The sequence below is a fragment of the Pipistrellus kuhlii genome, unplaced genomic scaffold (genome assembly GCF_014108245.1).
Source record: "Pipistrellus kuhlii isolate mPipKuh1 unplaced genomic scaffold, mPipKuh1.p scaffold_m20_p_17, whole genome shotgun sequence".
NCBI lineage: Eukaryota > Metazoa > Chordata > Mammalia > Chiroptera > Vespertilionidae > Pipistrellus > Pipistrellus kuhlii.
In genome coordinates this window covers 15,804,730-15,824,166 of record NW_023425482.1, presented here as the reverse complement: position 1 = coordinate 15,824,166, position 19,437 = coordinate 15,804,730, and the positions used below count along the sequence as shown (strand labels likewise).

General features: G+C 42.2%; 1 protein-coding gene across 4 annotated transcripts in view; it reads right to left on the bottom strand.

The window, feature by feature from the left end:
- Window positions 1-19,437, bottom strand: part of WDR59 (WD repeat domain 59) — a 67,017-nt gene that overhangs the window by 12,356 nt on the left and 35,224 nt on the right. For 2 of the 4 annotated variants that reach the window (XM_045582679.1, XM_036440666.2), the window contains exons 12-20: window positions 18,829-18,961; window positions 18,582-18,706; window positions 17,861-18,025; window positions 15,250-15,345; window positions 14,944-15,100; window positions 14,386-14,455; window positions 9,717-9,870; window positions 5,709-5,765; window positions 637-770 (exon numbers count right to left, since the gene is read on the bottom strand). In XM_045582679.1, the coding sequence (XP_045438635.1) occupies window positions 637-770; window positions 5,709-5,765; window positions 9,717-9,870; window positions 14,386-14,455; window positions 14,944-15,100; window positions 15,250-15,345; window positions 17,861-18,025; window positions 18,582-18,706; window positions 18,829-18,961 (1,091 nt within the window). The remainder of the gene's footprint in view (window positions 1-636; window positions 771-5,708; window positions 5,766-9,716; window positions 9,871-14,385; window positions 14,456-14,943; window positions 15,101-15,249; window positions 15,346-17,860; window positions 18,026-18,581; window positions 18,707-18,828; window positions 18,962-19,437) is intronic. The other 2 variants (XM_045582680.1, XM_036440667.2) reach the window with 1 other exon arrangement.

Below are 19,437 nucleotides of genomic sequence, written 5' to 3'. Positions count from 1 at the left end.
AACTCTGAGGCTGCTCCCAACATTTCTGCTCCCTGTTATAAGAACTTTGTAAGTTCCTCCCTTTAAGTGGGGTGAGTCCAGTAAATACTGAGGGGATGTCACTCCCACAATTAGGTTATTGCCAATCAGTTGACTATGAATTGGTCAAAAGGGAGATTACCCTGAGTGAGCCTGACCCATTCAGGTGACACCTTAGAAAGAAGGTGAAGTGACAGTGAGACGCTCCTGCTGGTCTCGAACAAGGTGAAACTCACCTCGCTTAACGGCTGTGAGAAATCGAGTTCTGTGCCACCTGCATGACCGGGAGAGGACCCTGAGCATTAGACAGGCACCCGTCTGGCCAATGCCATGACTGCAGCCTGCTGAGACCTGGGCAAGGACCCAGCGGGGCCATGCCCAGGCTCCTGACTAGGGAAACTGTGAGGTAATGAGTGTATGTTGTTTTAAGCCACCAAGTGTGTCATAACTTGTTATGCAATAATAGGGAGCTAATATGCTGGGCGACTCCTAAAACTGCTTTTGAAGAAAGGGTTCCGATACTTAAAAAAAAATAAAAAAAATAAAAATGGGGGGGGAGAAACCCTTTGATAATCATGACTAAATGATAGGCTGGCACACTTAAAACCTCAAACTCACATGTACAGCTCTCCCAGTGACTTGTGAACAGGAAGGAGGCACGCAATATCCTGGATGACCACTTTCCCAGCAGCCTTGATTGGTCGGTTGCCAGAGTCTGATCCCTCGCGCTTGCTTTTCCATCTCCTTGATTTCTGGGGGGGGGGATGACAAGATGTCACTAATGGGGACTTTGCTGAGTGGAAACCTCTAGTTGCAGAGCACATCATTGTTGGGTCATTGGTAATTTGCAGAGACTTTGCATTACAACATCATGCCCCCAATTATATGAATCAGCATCTATAGGAAATGAAAGGATAACAAAGGGCATTGAGCTCTTGGTCCAAAATCCTAACAGGAGAACAAGCACCCACTGCAGAGCTGTGCTCAAAGACAGACACCTTAAAGCCAGAATTTTTAAAATAAGGAAGAAAAAGAACAGCAGGTAAAGAAGTTAGTAAAGACCACAAAAATGTGGGAAAAGAGCAACTTTTAAGGCTGGGTTCAACCCTAGATTCTAAGTTGGTGTATTTTTTTTTCCATCCTAAGAAAGTTTTAATAGGACCTGTTGAGAATTTAATCCAGTGTGGGCTCTACAAATTTTAATCTATGGCAGGCAGGCAGACAGAAAAACTTAGCAGCTCAAGGAGAATTACCTTGTTTTTCCTGGCAGACGTGAACTATTTCTAAAAGTGATCATTTTTAGAATGTCAAAAATGCTTGGGCAGAGGGATGTGAGTAATGGACATGGAAGATCATGAGCAACCGTCTTATTTCCCCAGAGCCTCACTACATAGGAGCCTGGATGTGAGAAATGAGAGATATCTGAGAAAATGGGAATTATTAGAGAGCAGCACCATCTGGTATCTTCAAAATGACAGCCCGCCAAGGGAGTGATATTCTATTTCATGTTATTGCCAGAAATTAAAAAGGGGGCCACCAAAGTGACTCAGCTAAGGAGGAAGGAGGGAGACATATTTATTAACAAAGGGTGCAAAAGGAGTCTTTCTGAAAGAGCCTGCAATTTGGAATCAGAAAACCAAGGTTTATTGGCCTTTTTGCCACGTGTACTGATTCAAGGTGACCCTGGGCGAATTGCTTATTTGCTGTGAATTTAATCTCATGCCAGTCTCCTTTCATTCACGGATGGCTCGGAACGAGATCTGTTGTTCCACTCTCCCAAGGTTAATACGGGCACAATGAAAAGTGAGTAAACACTCTGTAAATTCAAAGAGCACAATTTTAAGATCTATAATTTTTATGAATGCGAATAAACCTTCAGAAATGTAACTGGGTCGTTTTTAGATTACTCACAAATTAATTTTCCACAAGTGATTTTTATACAATCACCCTTCCATTAGTTAGCCAAGGTCTATACTAGGACATCTCTGAACCCTAATGGCCCGTCTAACCCCAAAGTTGCCCAATGATGTAACTTCCTATGGGGTTAGTGTTATGGATCTACTAAATCAGGACACCTGGACTTAGTTCATGGACAGCAAATGAAAAAGATTAGCTGAAATACTTGGACTGCTTAGCATAACTGGTAAATATAGAGGCTACATTATCATTTTGGACCTTAACCCATTTGCTCCGAAGAAGCAGTTCAGTTACTATTTACTGTTTACCCGTACACAAGACGATACTCTGCAACACAAGAGGAAGCTTAATCTATCATTGCGGGGTAGCCCTTCAATTCTCTGCTAGCCCTCGTTATTGTCAAAATTAAAATTGTGTGAGTGTTCACAAAAAGTGCTACAATTTTTAGCCATAAATATCCTGACGTGGGTGCAAGGGGAGAGTGTGCTAAAAAGCAAACAACCTGTCAGAATGGACTGGAGCCAGGCAGTGTGAACCAACACAGACGGTGTCATCATGCCTGCCTACTACTATGGTATGACTGGTTCTCATAGGGAGGGTGGTTTGGCAGAGACAGGAACACCACAATGTGGGTAAGCAGAAAAGGGAGAGTATAAGTACACCTACTCATTTCACTGTGATTTTCATCCAGGTTTCCAGGAGTCTGAAAATCCCAGGAAATGACAAACCCACAGGCCCCACAGCCTCACGTGAGATATAAGGTACTGGGAAGGAAGGGAGGGAGGGAGGGAGAGAGGGAAGGAGGGAGAGAGGGAAGGAGGGAGAGAGAGGAGGAGGGAGGGAGAGGAGGGAGAAAGAGAGGGAGGGAGGGAGGGAGAGAGGGAGGGAGGGAGAGAGAGGGGGAGGGAGGGAGGGAAGGAGAGAGTATATCTATACTAAAAAGATTAGACAAAGTAGGGAGAATGATCCATCTAATTTGGTCCTCGGGTTGTTTAGAAGGCCTCTAAAACAGTTCCAGGCAGTCACTTTGGTTCCTCATTATAAAGGGAAAGGAGAGACACTTGAAACATTGAGCAATGAACCAGTTCTGTTTAACTAAACCTGGGAAACAAATGGAAGCTCACGAGGGATGTGGCCTACAGCTTTCAGACCACAGTGAAAACCACCACAACTCCCTGCCTTTCTAAGCAAACCCAATGAAAAGATAATATTAAGACCTAACGGATTTGGCTCAGTGGCTAGAACGTCAGCATGCAGACTGAAGGGTCCCAGGTTCGATTCCAGTCAAGGGCATGCACCTTGGTTGCAGGCACATCCCCAGTGGGGAGTGTGTAAGAGGCAGCTGGTCGATGTTTCTCTCTCATCGATGTTTCTATCTAGCTCTCTATCCCTCTTTCTTCCTCTCTGTAAAAAAATCAATGAAATATATTTTTTGGGGGGGGAGGGGGGAAGACCCATGTGCTCATAGTGGTTCATTTGCAAATAGACTAGCTCACTTTACAATGTTTTTCCTACCAGACTTGAATATTTCTATAATAGAATGTCAAAGAAACTTGTAGAGGGACATGGGTAACAGAAAGGGAAGATCATGAACAATTATCTTACTTCCTCAGAGCCTGTCTACAAACGGCTACACCGGAGCCCGTAGGTGGGACAACATCTAACCTGGGACTGAAAGGCCAGCCTGTCGGGACTGACGTCAGCTCCTGCTACGCCGGCTCCCGCCATGCGAGTGTGAGCCTCACCACGGCGCTCACAGAGGGGCTGCTGCCTCCACACTCAGGGCCACACTCATAGGAGCTGACATCTGAACACAGGCCAGTCAGGCTGCTGGGCCCATATTTGTTCATCTGTCTTAGAGAGCCTGCAACCAAGGTATGTGCCCTTGACCAGAACCGAACCCAGGACCCTTCGGTTCACAGGCCAACATTCTATCCACTGAGCCAACTGGCTAGGGCAACAGTTACTTTTTAAATTTGTTGATTGGTGGTTTTAACATACGAAATACCCCCATTTCCTGCTACAGGGGGTCACTCAGTAATCCTGTCTAGTGGCCAATTCCTCGGGGAGTCAGATAAAACAAGGCTGCTAAATGAAGACAAGCCAAATCTCAAATCCTTGCTGCTCCCTAACAAGCATGGACCATTTTTCAGGGTGTTTCTTTTAGAGCTTTGACAATTAAAAGGGTTCGTATTCCATCCACATTTTCCTAAGACTTCCTTTCCCCTAAATATCTTAGTGGCAATTTTAGGAGTCTCTCTTATCTATGCTACTGTCAGGTGACGACAGGCAAAGAACCATGACACACCAGCTTGAGTGTGGTTGATCTTTCCAGGGGAGGGGAGGACCCTGTGGCCCAAGTGCCCTCTAAACCTCCTGCATTGCTCCAGTCCCACTCTGACGGCTAAAACATGGATACTTCTCTGTGCGGTAAAATCAGTACTCTGGGAGGCAAAGGACTCTGCATGTCTCTCAAATCTTCTCAATGTCCCATCAAGAGAAAATGCCCCTTCCCACAGATTATGAGCAGGGATTGAGGGGAGAGGCAAAGCAAGACAGACAAACTATCACATGACGAGCACCAGGGTGCTCCTCTGAACATACCGAGAAGGTGTTCATGGAATCATGGGAAAGAGGACGGAGAGGGAAGGAGTTGGGTGGGAGGAAGCGGGAGGGAGGCATTGGTGCAAATAGCACTGAATGACAACCAACAGCCAGCTTGCGACTGTACCACCAGTGTTACTGCTACAACCGGAGGCAACATGGATGTCAATAAATGGGTAAAATGTAAAAAACAGCCCAAGAATAAGCCACCAACTGCTTCGCAGCAACCCCATCAACAGTGCATAATCAGCAGAGTGGGCAGGGAGTCCTGGTTAAATAGCAGCAGGGGCCTGCTGGGAAAGCCAGTGGAAGTCAACAGTGGGTTGGCTGGGACAGGCCTTTGGAGGAGGTGGCCATGCAGGCAGCTCCACCTGCAAATTGCCGCCCTGCAGTCCTGCTAGTCAGGGCTCCTGATTTCAACTGTTTTTTTAATGTGAAAAGGCTATAGAACTACCCCCTTGAGTATTTTTTTACACCAAATGAAATTTAAGCTAACGCCCCAAGGCAGCCTTGCACAGCCTGAGGTCCCCATGGCACTACTGACTGGTAAAGGGGGCGGGAGAGGAAGACAGAGAGCAATAGGAGTGAGGAAGAAAGGAAGGAAAGGAAGAGAGGATGTCCGGGTATGACTGTCAACGCAAAAACTGAGGATATGGGGGGGGGGGAGGGGGAATTTGTTCCAGGAAATTTCCAAAAAATAAAAACTAGCATTTGTATCATGTCAGTGGATGAGATGGGCACTTTCCTCTTTGAATTACACCGAGACGATAAAAACAGACACAATGGCGGGAGCCCCTTATATCTTCCTCTGCTTCCCAATGCCAAAGGTAGGCTCTGAAAGCTCTGTGAGATTTTACAAACACTCCAAATGAAATCAGGTAGCTGAAGGCTTACAATCGGGGTTCTTTCCAAGAAACCCAGTACTGAGCTTTCTTTTCAAAGAAGTCCATTCACAGTCCTTAACTATTCGCCCATTTGAAACTGTTAGGGAACCAGGAGGCAGTCCTCGGCACCTGACTCCCAGGAATGAGAACTAATGGTTGCTGATCCTGACACCCAGCCAGCCTGTCATTTCAGGTTCCTCAAAGCCAGGCAGGTGGCATTTTATTCTTGGGCCTTTGGGCAGAGACAGGATTAGTCAAGGAGAGCATTTGCACAGCGCACAGTACCGGGAAGTCGTTAATTGCTTGTATGGACCAACGTCGCCGGGCAGAGCGAGGAGGCATCTGTGTGTGAAAACGTTACACCCAGGAGGAGGGAAGAAAAACACCGAGAAAATTAAAAGGGAAAAATATAGAATAAAATGAAAGCTTCCCACACAACTGATGGATTAAATGATACCATAATATTCTACAAAATCAGGACTGAAATGCTACAAAATCTGAACTGAAATACAGCGGTGGATGGATTCCCTCTCCTCCCACCCAACCCATCACTCTCCAAACCCAGCTTCAATGTCATTGTTCTTCAGCCCAAAACACATTTCAACATATAAAAAGCTGATGTCCACACCGCTCTGACAAAGGAACTACGACCAAAGGAACTAACGAGGGTTAGGATCACAGGGCCACCGGGGGACTCTGCTTACCCTTTCAGGGGCATGTGTATGTGCGAGAATATCCCCATTCCTAAGAAGGAAGGAGTTCTTCCATACACTCAATACCACATTTTTTTGGGTGTGTAGCTAAAGGGCATTGGAGAAACTGGAAACCTTGACCTTGGGACTGCGGGACTATTTTTAGAGTGATGCCATGGGAAGCGAGAGCCCCAGAGAAATGCAGGGAAGAGGGAGCTAAGGCTGAGGACTGACACTCTTAAGGGCACTCTCCCTAACAACATGAGCATCAGTGTGAAACTGGGAGCATACACACTGTTTACGGAGATCAGAAATTATTCTAGCAACTTCACGACCTCCCCAGTTATCTACTTTAGAGCTATTTTCATAATATAAACAAGCAAATGTGGGAGGTTGCAGAATTTTTTTTCTAATTTGCATATATTTGAATTTTTCCATTAAAAAAAATTTTTTTTTACATTTTTTTATTAAATTATTATCTGTGTACATATTTTAATATTGCCCGCACAGGTTGCAGAAATTTTTTAATGTTTATAGGGTAAAGCCTAATGTTTCTCTGGGCTTTCCATAGAATAAGTAATATTTCATCAACTATTAATAGTTAGCCCAGTTACCAAATGAATGTTAGCAGCACTCTGTGTTTTCTAACTTCCTATAAAAAGTATCTCACAGCCTGGCTGGTGTGGCTCAGCGGTTGAGCGTCAACCTATGAACCAGAAGGTCATGGCTTATTTCCAATCGGGGCACATGCCCAGATTTCAAGCTCAATCCCTGGTGAGGGGCATGCCAGAGGCAGCCAATCAATGATTCTCTCATCATTGGTATTTCTATCTCCCTCTCCCTTCCTTTCTGAAATCAATTAAAAATATATATATTTTTAAATGTCTCAATTTTTTTAATTTTTAGGAGCAACCTTGGAATTCCATCTGGAGAACATTTGGCTGAATACAACATAGTGGTGAGGCACAGTGGCTGAGGGTCAACCTATAAACCAGGTCACAGTTCCATTCCTGGTCAGGGCACATGCCTGGGTTGTGGGCTTGGACCCCAGGAGAGGGAGGGCAGGAGCAGCTGATCAATGATTCTCTCTCACCGTTGATGTTTCTATTTCTCCCTCTCCCTCTCTTTTCCTCTTTAAACTTAATAAAAATATTTTTAAATGCCTTTTCAAGATCTCAGGGATAGAAATCTAAAAAAGAATAGAAATATGTAGACGAAAGATCTGGGATGAAAATAAAAACACAAAAATTTAGTAAAATGGAATCACTTCCAGAACCAAAGTAATGATAGTGCTATTATTTGCCCCAAGAAACTAGACACCCGAGAATCAGAAAATACTCCTTAAGGCACAGAACCATATTGCTGTCCATAAGGAAGAGAAGAAGCCCGATGGACAATATCATGGCTGTATCTCATTTCTTTAATCCTCCCCCTTTGTCCATGTAGGGATGGACATGAACAAGCTTTAAGGAGAGATGAATTTATTTCAGATTCATCACAAAATAACTGACTTGTTCATTTTAACATATTATGTTGAACCAACTAAAATTTTTCTTTAAGGTCAAAAATGGCCAAATAGCACTCATTTAATATGTTTTAACCTAATAATTACTTTATGTCATCCATTGAAATGTGCCTTCCTTCCTTAGGGATTCTGGGGTTTTTGTAATTTTCTATTTCCTGGCTGGTATGACTATTAATTCACTGAATTAGATGTTTATGATTTGTGAACTTTCCTGTACATAGGTTATATAGCAATGTAAAAGTTTCATATACAATTATAATAAAAGGGTCTCTCCCATTTTACTTGCTCACTATCTGAAATAAAACTGAAAGACACAGATTATGTGACCCTCGGGGATTTCACAGCCCATTTTCTGTAGAGAAGCAGCACAGTGGGAACGACCCCAAACTGAAATACCATGGTCCTTCCTTTGGTCCCTCTCTGATCATGCTGTTTGTAGTAAGAGAGGCCAGACCACCCAACACATGAGTGTGGGCATTACAAATGCTTCCACATCAGGAGAGATCCCAACTGGGAACTGCAGTTACTTTGACTCAACATGGCCTTTACACACTGTCAGAGTCAAAAGTGCTAGTCTGTGTGTTTTGCCCAATCCGAATCTAAGCATGAGCAGCACATGACATGATTCAACTAAAAGATCTCTTCAACCTGGCTCTGATGCTAAAGAAAACTCCCATGTTTATCCAACCATGATGTCAATTAAAAAGTGCCTTAGTGCTGAAACCGGTTAGGCTCAGTGGATAGAGCATCGGCCTGCGGACTGGAAGGTCCCAGGCTAGATTCCGGTCAAGGGCATGTACCTTGGTTGCAGGCACATCCCCAGTAGGGGGTGTGCAAGAGGCAGCTGATCAATGATTTTCTCTCGTCGATGTTTCTAACTCTCTATCCCTCTCTCTTCCTCTCTGTAAAAAATCAATAAAAAAAAAATATATTTTTAAAAATGCCTTAGTTCCAACCAGTTTATCAGATCATCAAGGCATCTACCAGCTAGCTTGCATTTAAAATAATTTTTTTAATGTAAAAAATTTGGAAAGGTATGGCGTCCCAAGAAGGTCTGTGACAGCCAGGGCAATTCATTCCAGCAGAGATGTGAAGTAAATTGGCCAGAAAGGCAACAACAAAAATCATAGTCCCTGTTCCACTGAATGGTTTTGCCCGAGTCTGGTCTTGTCTCAAGCATCAGTTCCTGCCACTCGTTTCCGATGACAAAGTCAGAGACAGCCAACTATCAGTGAGAACCAGGAATGTTAGATAGTATAGCTGCAATCAGAGCGATGACACCTCTAACGCTTGCTAGAAATTGGTTCATTTTAAATAATCCAATTTAAAAAGTTTTAATTATAGTTGATCCATCATTTCCTCATTAGTGGAGGACAAACAGCAAAGAATCCCTTTGGACTGAGTTTGTGAGAGTTCAGTGGTAACTCTGTTTAAAACATCATGTCAGTTAAAAGCTGGTTTAAACCAGACTCTCAATCTGACAAGAAAGAGTTCTCAGAGTCCTTCCTACGCTCTGCCAACTCTCTCTACACTGTCGTCACTGAAGGCTTCTGACAGCTTAATAGCTACTTTAGGGACGATGAGTTCCTTAAGAATTAAGGAACATAAGGCCAGATTCAAGTGATTTTTTTTTATATAAACTGGTCCACTCAAATGGGTACTTCAGTGTAGACTTAGGAAAACTATAAAACCTCTTAGAAATTAACTTTAAAACTTCTCACAGATATGAAGTTGCAAATACAGTAAGACACCCATCCCTCAGAATACCCCTTAATTTGTTGAACATCAGAATACCAAGGAAGATCTGAAGCTCAATTATTTTATCTGAAAGAAGGATCAACTTAGTGAATGGGGATTACAAGAATAGGGTTGAGTGGGAGATCCTCCCAGATACATTTTTAGTAGGTAAAGCCAATGGGAAGGCACAAAACAATGGTCTTCCTTTAACAAACTACTTATGACAGTGAAAGTCTACGGGGGATTGCCAGTTTAGCTGCTGTGCGTGGCAAGCAGGGAGACAAAGAACAAGAATCCAGGGAAGGGATAGGAATCAAAGGCCGAGGCTCTGCTGCTTACCCGCTCCTTGTAGTAGAAGGAGCTGACGGAGACCTGCTCTTTCTCACTGCGAGTGGGGCTCCCACTGTATAAACGAAGGTTCCCAGGAGCCTCTGTGCGGATCTTCATTGGAGCGATCAAACCAGTGTGATAAGCAGACAAGGCCGAGAGAGATCTGTGGTTGGAAAATGCAGCATTATCCATACTGGCTTCAATCTTTCCATCTTCTTAAGCAGTGCCATTCTTAGCATTTGATGAAACCAAGAGGAAAAGATGGATAAAATGGGGAGGAAATAGAAACTCTCCAAAAATGAATTAAATAGAACTTTCAGAACTGAAAAATACCTTATCTGCAGAAGAAGCAGAGAATGTTTCTGCTTACATACATAGAAAATTCAAAGGACTTTATAAACTACTAAAACTAATAAGTGAGTTTAGATACAAGGCCAATCTATAAAAATCTACTATGACTGGCAGGCTGGTGTTGTTCAGTGGTTAGAATGTTTACATGCACACCGAAGGGTCTTGGGTTTGATTCCCGGTCAAGGACATGTACCTGGGTTGCAGGTTCAAGCCCCAGCCCATTGGAGCACATGCAGGAAGCAACCAATCGATGTCTCTCTCCCACATCCATCTTTCTCTCTCTGTTTCCCCTTCCTTCCCTGAAAAAATATCCTTGGGTGAGGATTAACAAAACAAAACAAAAAAGAAATCTACTGTTTTTCTATATATTAGACACAAATATTTAGAAAATAAATAGTTTTAAAATTTCATTTACAATAGCATCAAAACACATCAAATACCTAGGAACAAACTTAATGGGGAAAATGTGCATTGAAAACACAAAATATTACAGAGACAGACTCACAGCTAGAGAGCAGGCTGACAGCTATCAGGGGAGTTGGGGATTGGAGAGACTGAGCAAAAAGCAAAAAAGAGAAACAACTCTTGGACATGGACAACAGTGTGATGATTTTTGGGGGTAGAAGGATTGGGGGAGGTGGAGAAGAATACAGGGGGGATAAATGGTTTTAAAAAATAAAGGAAATATAAAATGTTGCTAAAAGAAATTAAAGACCCAAAACAACAGAGAAGTATACCAAGTTCGTGGATTGGAAGATTACAAATTATTAAGACAACAATTTCTTGCCGAAACCAGTTTGGCTCAGTAGATAGAGCTTCGGCCTGCGGACTCAAGGGTCCCAGGTTCGATTCTGGTCAAGGGCATGTACCTTGGTTGCGGGCACATCCCTGATGGGGATGTGCAGGAGGCAGCTTATCGGTGTTTCTCTCTCATCGATGTTTCTAGCTTTCTATCTCTCTCCCTTCCTCTCTGTAAAAAATCAATAAAATACATTAAAAAAAAAAGATAACAATTTTCTCCAAAGTGATTGACAGAGTCGACACAATTCCAATCAAGATTTGAGCTTTATCAGAGAAACCAATAAGCTGATTGCATCTTTTATAGAAATGTAAGATAGCCAAAATAATCCTGAATAAAAATAACACACTTGGAGGATTCACACTATCAGACTGGAAACTTACTACGTAAAGCTACATGAAGAGTCTAGTGTTGGTGTAAGGAGAGACCAATAAATTAAGGGGAAAAGAGTCCAGAAATACATCCACAAACACACGACAAATTAATTTTCAACAAAATTATCACAGATTGAGAAAAGAAAAATCTTTTCCATAAATGGTGCTGGGACAATGAAATATTTCCACTAGAAAAAAAACAAACAAAAAAAACTGACTCCTACTTCATATCATACACAAAATTAATTTGAAATTGATTACAGACTTTTAATAAGGAATTTTAATCTACACTCTCTTGAAAGAAAACAAAGAAGAATAGTTTCATGACCTTGGGATAAGCAAAGATTATTTTAGACAGGACACAAAAGCACTAACTATAGAATTTAAAAAGTGATGGCACAGACTTCATCAAAATTAAAAAATGCTGTTTATCAATAATCACTGAGGGAGAAAACAAGCCACAGAATAGAAATCAATACATCTAGCAAAGGATTTGCAACAAAAATGAAAACTACCACAGATAAATAATAGAAACAGTCCAAAAACTGGGCAAAATAAGCAGTGCCATTCTTAGCATTTGATGAAATGCTAAGAATGGCACTGCTTTCTTAGTGCCATTCTTAGCATTTAAACTTAATAAAAATATTTTTAAATGCCTTTTTAAGATCATAAAAGATACCCAAATGGTCAACTAGCACACAAAAGTAGTTCAACATCATCAGTCATCACGAGAGTTGTGCAAATTAAAACCGTAATACTGCACACTCACCACAATGGCTGAAGTAAAACAACTGAAAAGGTGAAGTTTTGGGAAGGATATGGAGAAACCAGAACTTGAAACATTGCTGGCAAAGAGTATAAAACGGTACAAACACTGGGAACAGACTTTTTGGCAATTCTAATAAAATTAAAGATACACCTATGTTTATGACCCAGAGATTTGACTCCTTGGGTAGAGAAATTAATACGGACATCCATAAAAAGACTTGTATTTGTAGGTCTATACAAAATAGCCCCAAACTGGAAATAATCCAATGTTGATCAATAGGAGTAGGAATGAACTGTTTTATTTTCATACAATGAACCTATGGATACATGCAAAAATGAGAATCAATTTAAAAAACATTAAGTTCAGTAAAATAAGCCAGTCATAAAATAGTACATGTTGCATGAATCTATTTAGGTGAAATTCAAACACAGGCAAAACTCAACTACAATGATGGCAGTCAGAAGAGTGGTTTCCCCTGGGCACAGGGACCAGGGAGCTTTTCGGGTGAGGGCAATGCACTGGTTCTTGATTTGGATGCTGGTCAATAAAATACTGCTAGTATGAAAAACATTCTAATTAGGAACATTTCCCCTCTGATCCAAAGTTCAGATCCAGATATTCTTGCTTTTCTTAGAGAGGATGTGATTGTTTTCTAGTCGAACCTTTCAAATAAGGAACCCAGATAACACAGGGTCTCTAGCTCTTAACTCCTAGTTTTTGTGGGACCAGTGTCTCATCTGCCTGGATTACTGAGGAGACTGACAAACTCCTAGGACAGCAGAGGCATCTGCTCACGCACCTGGTTCAATCTCCTTCCTTTCTTGTTAGCTCAGCTATTCATTCATAAGTATGCTAATATGTTACACCAATGTATCCAGGTGTTTGTAGCACTAGGATTTAGAAGTTACAGTCATCACACTGTAGAACCAGAAGTCTATGGTATACAACATATTTAAGTTTTAAAACCAGTAGTATGCCCTAGCTGGTTTGGCTCAATGGATAGAGCATCAGACTGCGGACTGAGGGGTCCCCGGTTCAATTCCAGCCAAGGGCATATGCCTGGGTTGCGGGCTCGATCCCTAGTAGAGGGCATGCAGGAGACAGCCAATCAATGATTCTCTCTCATCATTAATGTTTCTATCGCTCTCTCCCTCTCCCTTCCTCTCTAAAATCAATAAAATAGTTGAAACCAGTTTGGCTCAGTGGATAGAGCATCAGCCTGCAGACTGAAGGGTCCCAGGTTCGATTCCGGTCAAGGGCATGTACCTTGGTTGCGGGCAGAGCCCCAGTGTGGGGTGTGCAGGAGGCAGCTGATAGATGATTCTCTCTCATTGATGTTTCTAATTCTCTATCCCTCTCTCTTCCTCTCTGTAAAAAAATCAATAAAATATATTTAAAATTAATTAATTAATTAAAATAAAATATACTTTTTTTGCCCCGCCCACCAAGCCCAGGTCCCGCCTCCCCCCCCCGCCCATTGGACGTAAACCCTGTCCCAGTCCTGCCCGTTCCCCCAACTCCATTCTCCGGTCCCTCTGACCCAACCCTATAGCCTAACCTCCCTCCCTCAGACAATTCAACTAGAATGTGTCCTCTCCTCGGAGGTTGGACATATAGGAGCTACCCTCGCAGCCGCTGTCAGAACCTCCTCCGGCCCTGAGAACTAAGGCCCCGGCTCTAAAATACACTTAAAAAAAAAAAAAGCAGTAGTAGGGGGATGTTGTGTGGGCAGGAGGAGTGCACCAAAACTCGATACCTTCCATTCAATTTTGCTATGAATCTAAAATTGCTCTAAATGATAAAGTTTATTAATTAAGAAAAAAGCTTTACAATATAATCCAGCAAATCCATTCCTAATACCCAAGAACAATGAAAACGTATGTTCACACAAAAGCTTGTATACAAATGTTCATAGCAGCATTATTCGTAATAGCCAAAAAGTAGAAATAACACAAATGCCCACTGACTGATGAATGAATAAATAAAATGTGGAGCATATACTGGTATATATATGATCCTCAAAACATTACACCAAATGAAAGAAGCCAGTCACAAAGGAAACAAAGGACCACATACTATATGATTTCATTTATATGAAATGTCCAGAATAGGCACATTTATAGGGAGAAAGTAGATTAGAGTTTGGAAGAATAGAGGAGGAGAGGTGAGAGCTAAGGGGATATGAAGTTTCTTTCTGAGATAATGAAAATGGTCTAGAATGTAGTAATGACTGTAGTGATGACTGCACATATCTGTGAATATACTAAAACCCACTCAAATATTTACTGAAGATAAAATAAGTTGTCTAAAGACAAACTCAAAGGTCATCCCCAGATGTCTGCCCACTTCATGAATGTACCTTCCAGCTGCATCTCCCAGACTCACCTCGGAGTAGGTTCTGTCGGGGACACCGCTCGATGCATCGTCATAGGCCTCGTGAAATACACCAGGTACCCTGACAAAGGAAACGTCACACGTGCACGTCAAGGTCAATGAGCCGGACATGGGAAATCCTGAGGCGGCACTGGTCAATCTTTGTCTATTTCAGTACACCTGAAGGACAGGACACATTTCCATGAGGTACAAAGGCTCATGGCTGCAGCCATGTTTAACAAAGACTGCAGCCATACTTAACAGGAGACGGGATGTATGTATTTTGGAAAAAGTCACCACAGGTATTTTATATTACCTGGTCAGGGGACCTGTCCCTTGTTAAAAATCAGGACTTTGAGTGAGATCCAAGTTCATATTCCCAAGACTGTAATTCTGGTGAATGTTCGTAGGATTTGTCCACAGACACCAATCTGGCATCAGAGCATATTTACATGACGATAGAAGTTTTTTTGAGTTCTCAGAAAATGAAAACAAAGAAAAATTCCTCTCCCAAAATCTAGAAACAGAGAACAACAAAACAAAACAAAACAAAACAAAAAAAGACCAAACCTGCTCCACAGAACCTGGCCCCTGAGGTCCGAGGGAAGGGGATGTTGGCATCCTGGTAGGACCCGTAGGCGGTGGTCACCCGGGCAAACGTGGGTAAGGGTGGCGTGACGGAGTTTGGGAGCGCAAAGGGGTTGCTGGAAGCACTGTCCTCTTGATTCTGAAATTTAAAAGTCAACAGACTAAAAACCACAGCCTGTCTCAAAGCTGAATTACAAAATAAATAAGGATATACTACTACAAAATCAGGTGCCCAGGGAGGAAGAAATTATACAAACACCAGAGCATAGGCTGGTACAAGAATCTCACCACGAAAGACTCAAGACAGGAGACGAGCTGGCGCAGGCAGGGCTCCAAACAACTCTGGTTGCGTTTCACTTTTTGCAGGGAAGTGTCTTTCAGGATCTGGAAAAGGCACAGAGCACAGACAATAATAGCAACGTTCTTCAAAGCAGTCGGAAGCGGTGAAGAGCAGGGAGACAGGAGCACAGCTGTGCCGGAGGCTTCCCACTCAAATGACTATGTACTTCCACCTTCTCTGGAGGCTCGGAGAGAAGACTCCTTTCTGAACCCACTCTGAGAAGCCCTTTCCTCAGGCAGGCACACAGGCTGGTTTTGGAGGGCACATTTCCAATAATGGAATGAATGTTCTTTAAGTGAACATTCTACTCCTTTCCTTATCCCCTGCCTCACCCCCTCTCCATGAGAAATCTCAGTGCCTTACAAGGAACACCCGCTGGGCGGAACTGAAAATTGCTCTGAATGATACATATAATAAGCCAGGGGGAACAGATGTATCTTTCTTCTTCTTCTTTGGTTCTTTAAAAATATAAATCCCATCACTTTAAGGCACATGCTGTGCATGTAAGCTGACATACACATATTGAAGACAGGCATGCAAACTGGACTTGCACTGTCCAATACGGAAGTTGTTGCCCACATGGGGTACCGAGCAGGTGGAATGTGGCTGTCTGAACGGAGATGTTCTGTAAGTATACAATTCATACCCAATGTTGGAGACATAGTACCAAAAAACAAAACATAAACTATATCATTTTCATACCGACTACATTATTGCTCTGAAAATTCTTTGGATATGCAGGATTAAATAAAAATATTGTTGAATTAATTAATCTTCTAATTTTGTTTTTAGTTTAAAATTACAAGTGGCATGCATTATATTTCTATTGGACAGCACTGACTTCAACCTTTAATTAAGAACACTTCCTAATCCTATCATTTTTATACCAAAAGAAAATCTTTTTTACATGTCCAAATGAAACAATGAAATATTCAAATTCCAAGTACAACAGGTCAAATACCACAAAATCTGAGTAATTAGCATTTCAGAGGTCCTTATGACACTTGAACATTTTTCTTAATTACATAACTAGGTCTGATGCCAGGTGGGTACAAGAAATAACGGGGAGAATAACTTTGCAAATGCATGATCGTGTAACCACTATACTGTATACCTGAAATTGAAAATAATATTGAATATAAACTCTAATTGCAAAATAAAATAAAGATGTTTTACTATAGATCATACTCCAAGAAGACAGATCAAGTGCATATGAGATAAATGAGGCAAAAGCTGAACAGCATTCGGGTCAACTTGGCTTTGTCAGGACATCGCAGTTACTTCATTAGGCGATGCTGCTCACACTGCAAAAGGTGCATCATCCCCAGCTCCTGGCGCTTCCTCATGGGAATTCTGCCTGATTTGCTGTGTGAACTGACAAATGGAGTTTCTGCACAAGCAGGGGACAAGACCAGCCACCAGGCGGCCCCTCCTCCACTCAGGCACTGACACCCTTCACACACTCACTGTGCAGCCAGCTGCCTCATTTGAGGATGGCACTGTCTCTTTTTATGGAATGGATTTTTTCTATTGTTTAAAATATTACAAATAGTAATACATATGTCTCCTTTTTTACCTCCCCCTCAGGCCTTCCCTACTCCCAGCACATGCTCTCACCCTTCATCCCCCCGTATCTGTGTCCATTGGCTATCCTTTTATGCATGCATGCAAGTCCTTCAGTTGATCTCTTACCCACCCCCAACCCTCCCCTGCCCTCCTGCTGTAGTTTGACAGTCTGTTCAATGCTTCTTTGTCTCTGTGTCTATTTCTGTTCATCAGTTTATGATGTTCATTATATTCCATAAATGAGTGAGATCATGTGATATTTATCTTTCTCTGACTGGCTTATTTCGCTTAGTATAATGTTCTCCAGTTCTATCCATGGTTTTGCAAATGGTAAGAATTCCTTCTTTTTTACTAAAGATGGAACTGCCATTTGACCCAGTAATACCACTTCTAGGTATATATCCCAAGGAAACAGAAACACCAATCAGAAAGGATATATGCACCCCTATGTTCACAGCAGCACAATTCACAACAGCTAAGATTTGGAATGGGTTTTTTTTTTTTTAATGAACTAATTCATTTTTTTCTGATTACAAGATATATTTTATCTTCAGAATACACCTTGCCTATTGTTTCCAGATAAATGAAACTATATTGCAAGGTTTTTAACCTGAGAATAATATAGAGTTTTAATGAGATCTCTGAGCAGATTAAATGTACCATTAATCATAGAGCTGCATATTATTTCATAGACAATTATCTCTGAAATTATATGCAATATCTGTGCAGATTTTTCTGGAAAGGGTCCATAGTTTTCATTAGACTTTCAAAGGGTGTCCATGACCCAAAAAGGTCAAGAGCCACTGCTCCATTGTTTTCTACACAAAATAAATAGCAAGTATTAACAGGGCTGTGTGTCAGGATAGATGCCTTCCAAATCTTAAATGTTGGTATTTTCATTCAACTTCACTACTCTAATTGCAAAATAAAGTATGCTCAGGAGCAGAGTTCTCATACAAACATCAAGGAGAACATGTGAACATAGATCCCAACCTTTAGCAGCTTCGCTTTCATCGTGGATGTGATGGTCGTGGGATTGATAAACTGGAAGGAAGGGGCGGCATTGTTTGGATACTGCGCAGGGAACTTCACCAGCATCTTGACACGATGGTTGCTACAGTGCACAGACACTGTGCAGCTCCTATCCGCAGCGTCCATCTGCAAGGGACAAATAAATAACTGCTTTGGAGACTAACCAGGAAGGGTCTTTAGATGCAAATGGATTTAAATCAGCTAACTGGCCATAGCTGGTTTGGCTCAGTGGGTCAAGTGTTGGCCTATGCACTGAAGGGTCCCGCGTTCCATTCTGGTCAAGGGCACATGCCCAGGTTTCAGGCTCGATCCCCAGTAGGAGGTGTGCAGGAGGCAGCCGATTGATTCGCTCTCATCATTGATGTTTCTCTCTCTCCCTCTCTCTTCCTCTCTGAAATCAACAAAAATATTTTTTAAATCAGCTAACTGAATGCTCCTAGTTCCTGAAATCTCCAAAGATAAAGGTAGAACTCCAAAATCAAATTAATTTAATATGGTTAGAAAAATAATCTGCATTTGTAAAATATCAATTTCTTTAGAAAACGCAGGAAATAAAAAGTAAGCCGAGAGATTTATCTGTTAGAGCAGCAAAGCTATGCGCTAGCTGAAATCACAGCTGAAATAGTCCCCTCTCCCACCAACTGCCTTCGCGTGCGTGAGACAATCCTTAGACTAGGAGCACCTCCACGTTGACATTCCGGATCTGCACGTTGATCAGGGAGAACTCCTGCTGCAGGGTCTGAGGCAGTCCCGGCTGATCTGATTTCTTCTCTTCCAGGAGACTGCTCGGAGGATCTTCCTTTAAGACTAGCAAGGGAGAGAGGTTCAGTTGTTGGCAAGCATCTCTGACACTGAGTCAGAGAGCAGTTCTAAGGTATCTTCTACAACTCTGAAATGCGCAGAGGGCACCTCACGTAAAACACAGGTACCTTCTTCCTCTCCATGGCTTGAGCTGTGCTGGTGATCTGTGTCCTGAGTGTGAAGGGTCTTCTCTGGTTCCGGCAGAAGAGAAATGCTCTCGATGAACTCGTCAACACCATCTAATATGTCATTTGCACAAAGCTGCAACAAAGGATAGAAGATCTCAGTTCCAGAGAAGTCAGTGGAAATGGTCATCATGTTGGGTTAAGAGTTCTCACCTAAAAATGGGAATCACAGCCCTGGCTGGGGGGGCTCAGTTGGTTGGCCATCGTCCTATGCATCAAAAGGTTGCCGATTCGATTCCCGGTCAGGGCAATGCCTGAATTCCAGACTCCACCTCTCCCACCTCCACCCCCAGCCATATGGGGCCTGCAGGAGGCAATTGATCGATGTTTCATTCTGAAATTGATGTTTCTCTCTCCTTCTCTCTTCTCTCTCTCTTTCTCTCTCAAAATCAATTTTTAAAAAATGGGAATCACAAAAGAGAGATATCAGAGAAAAACTGATAAAATCAAAATAGGTTTTATCCATTACCAACTCTCCCTGATTAAATACACAGGAGAATAGACTCTACTATTCTACCGTGAAATTTTTTCATCCTGTTCATAGTTTATGCA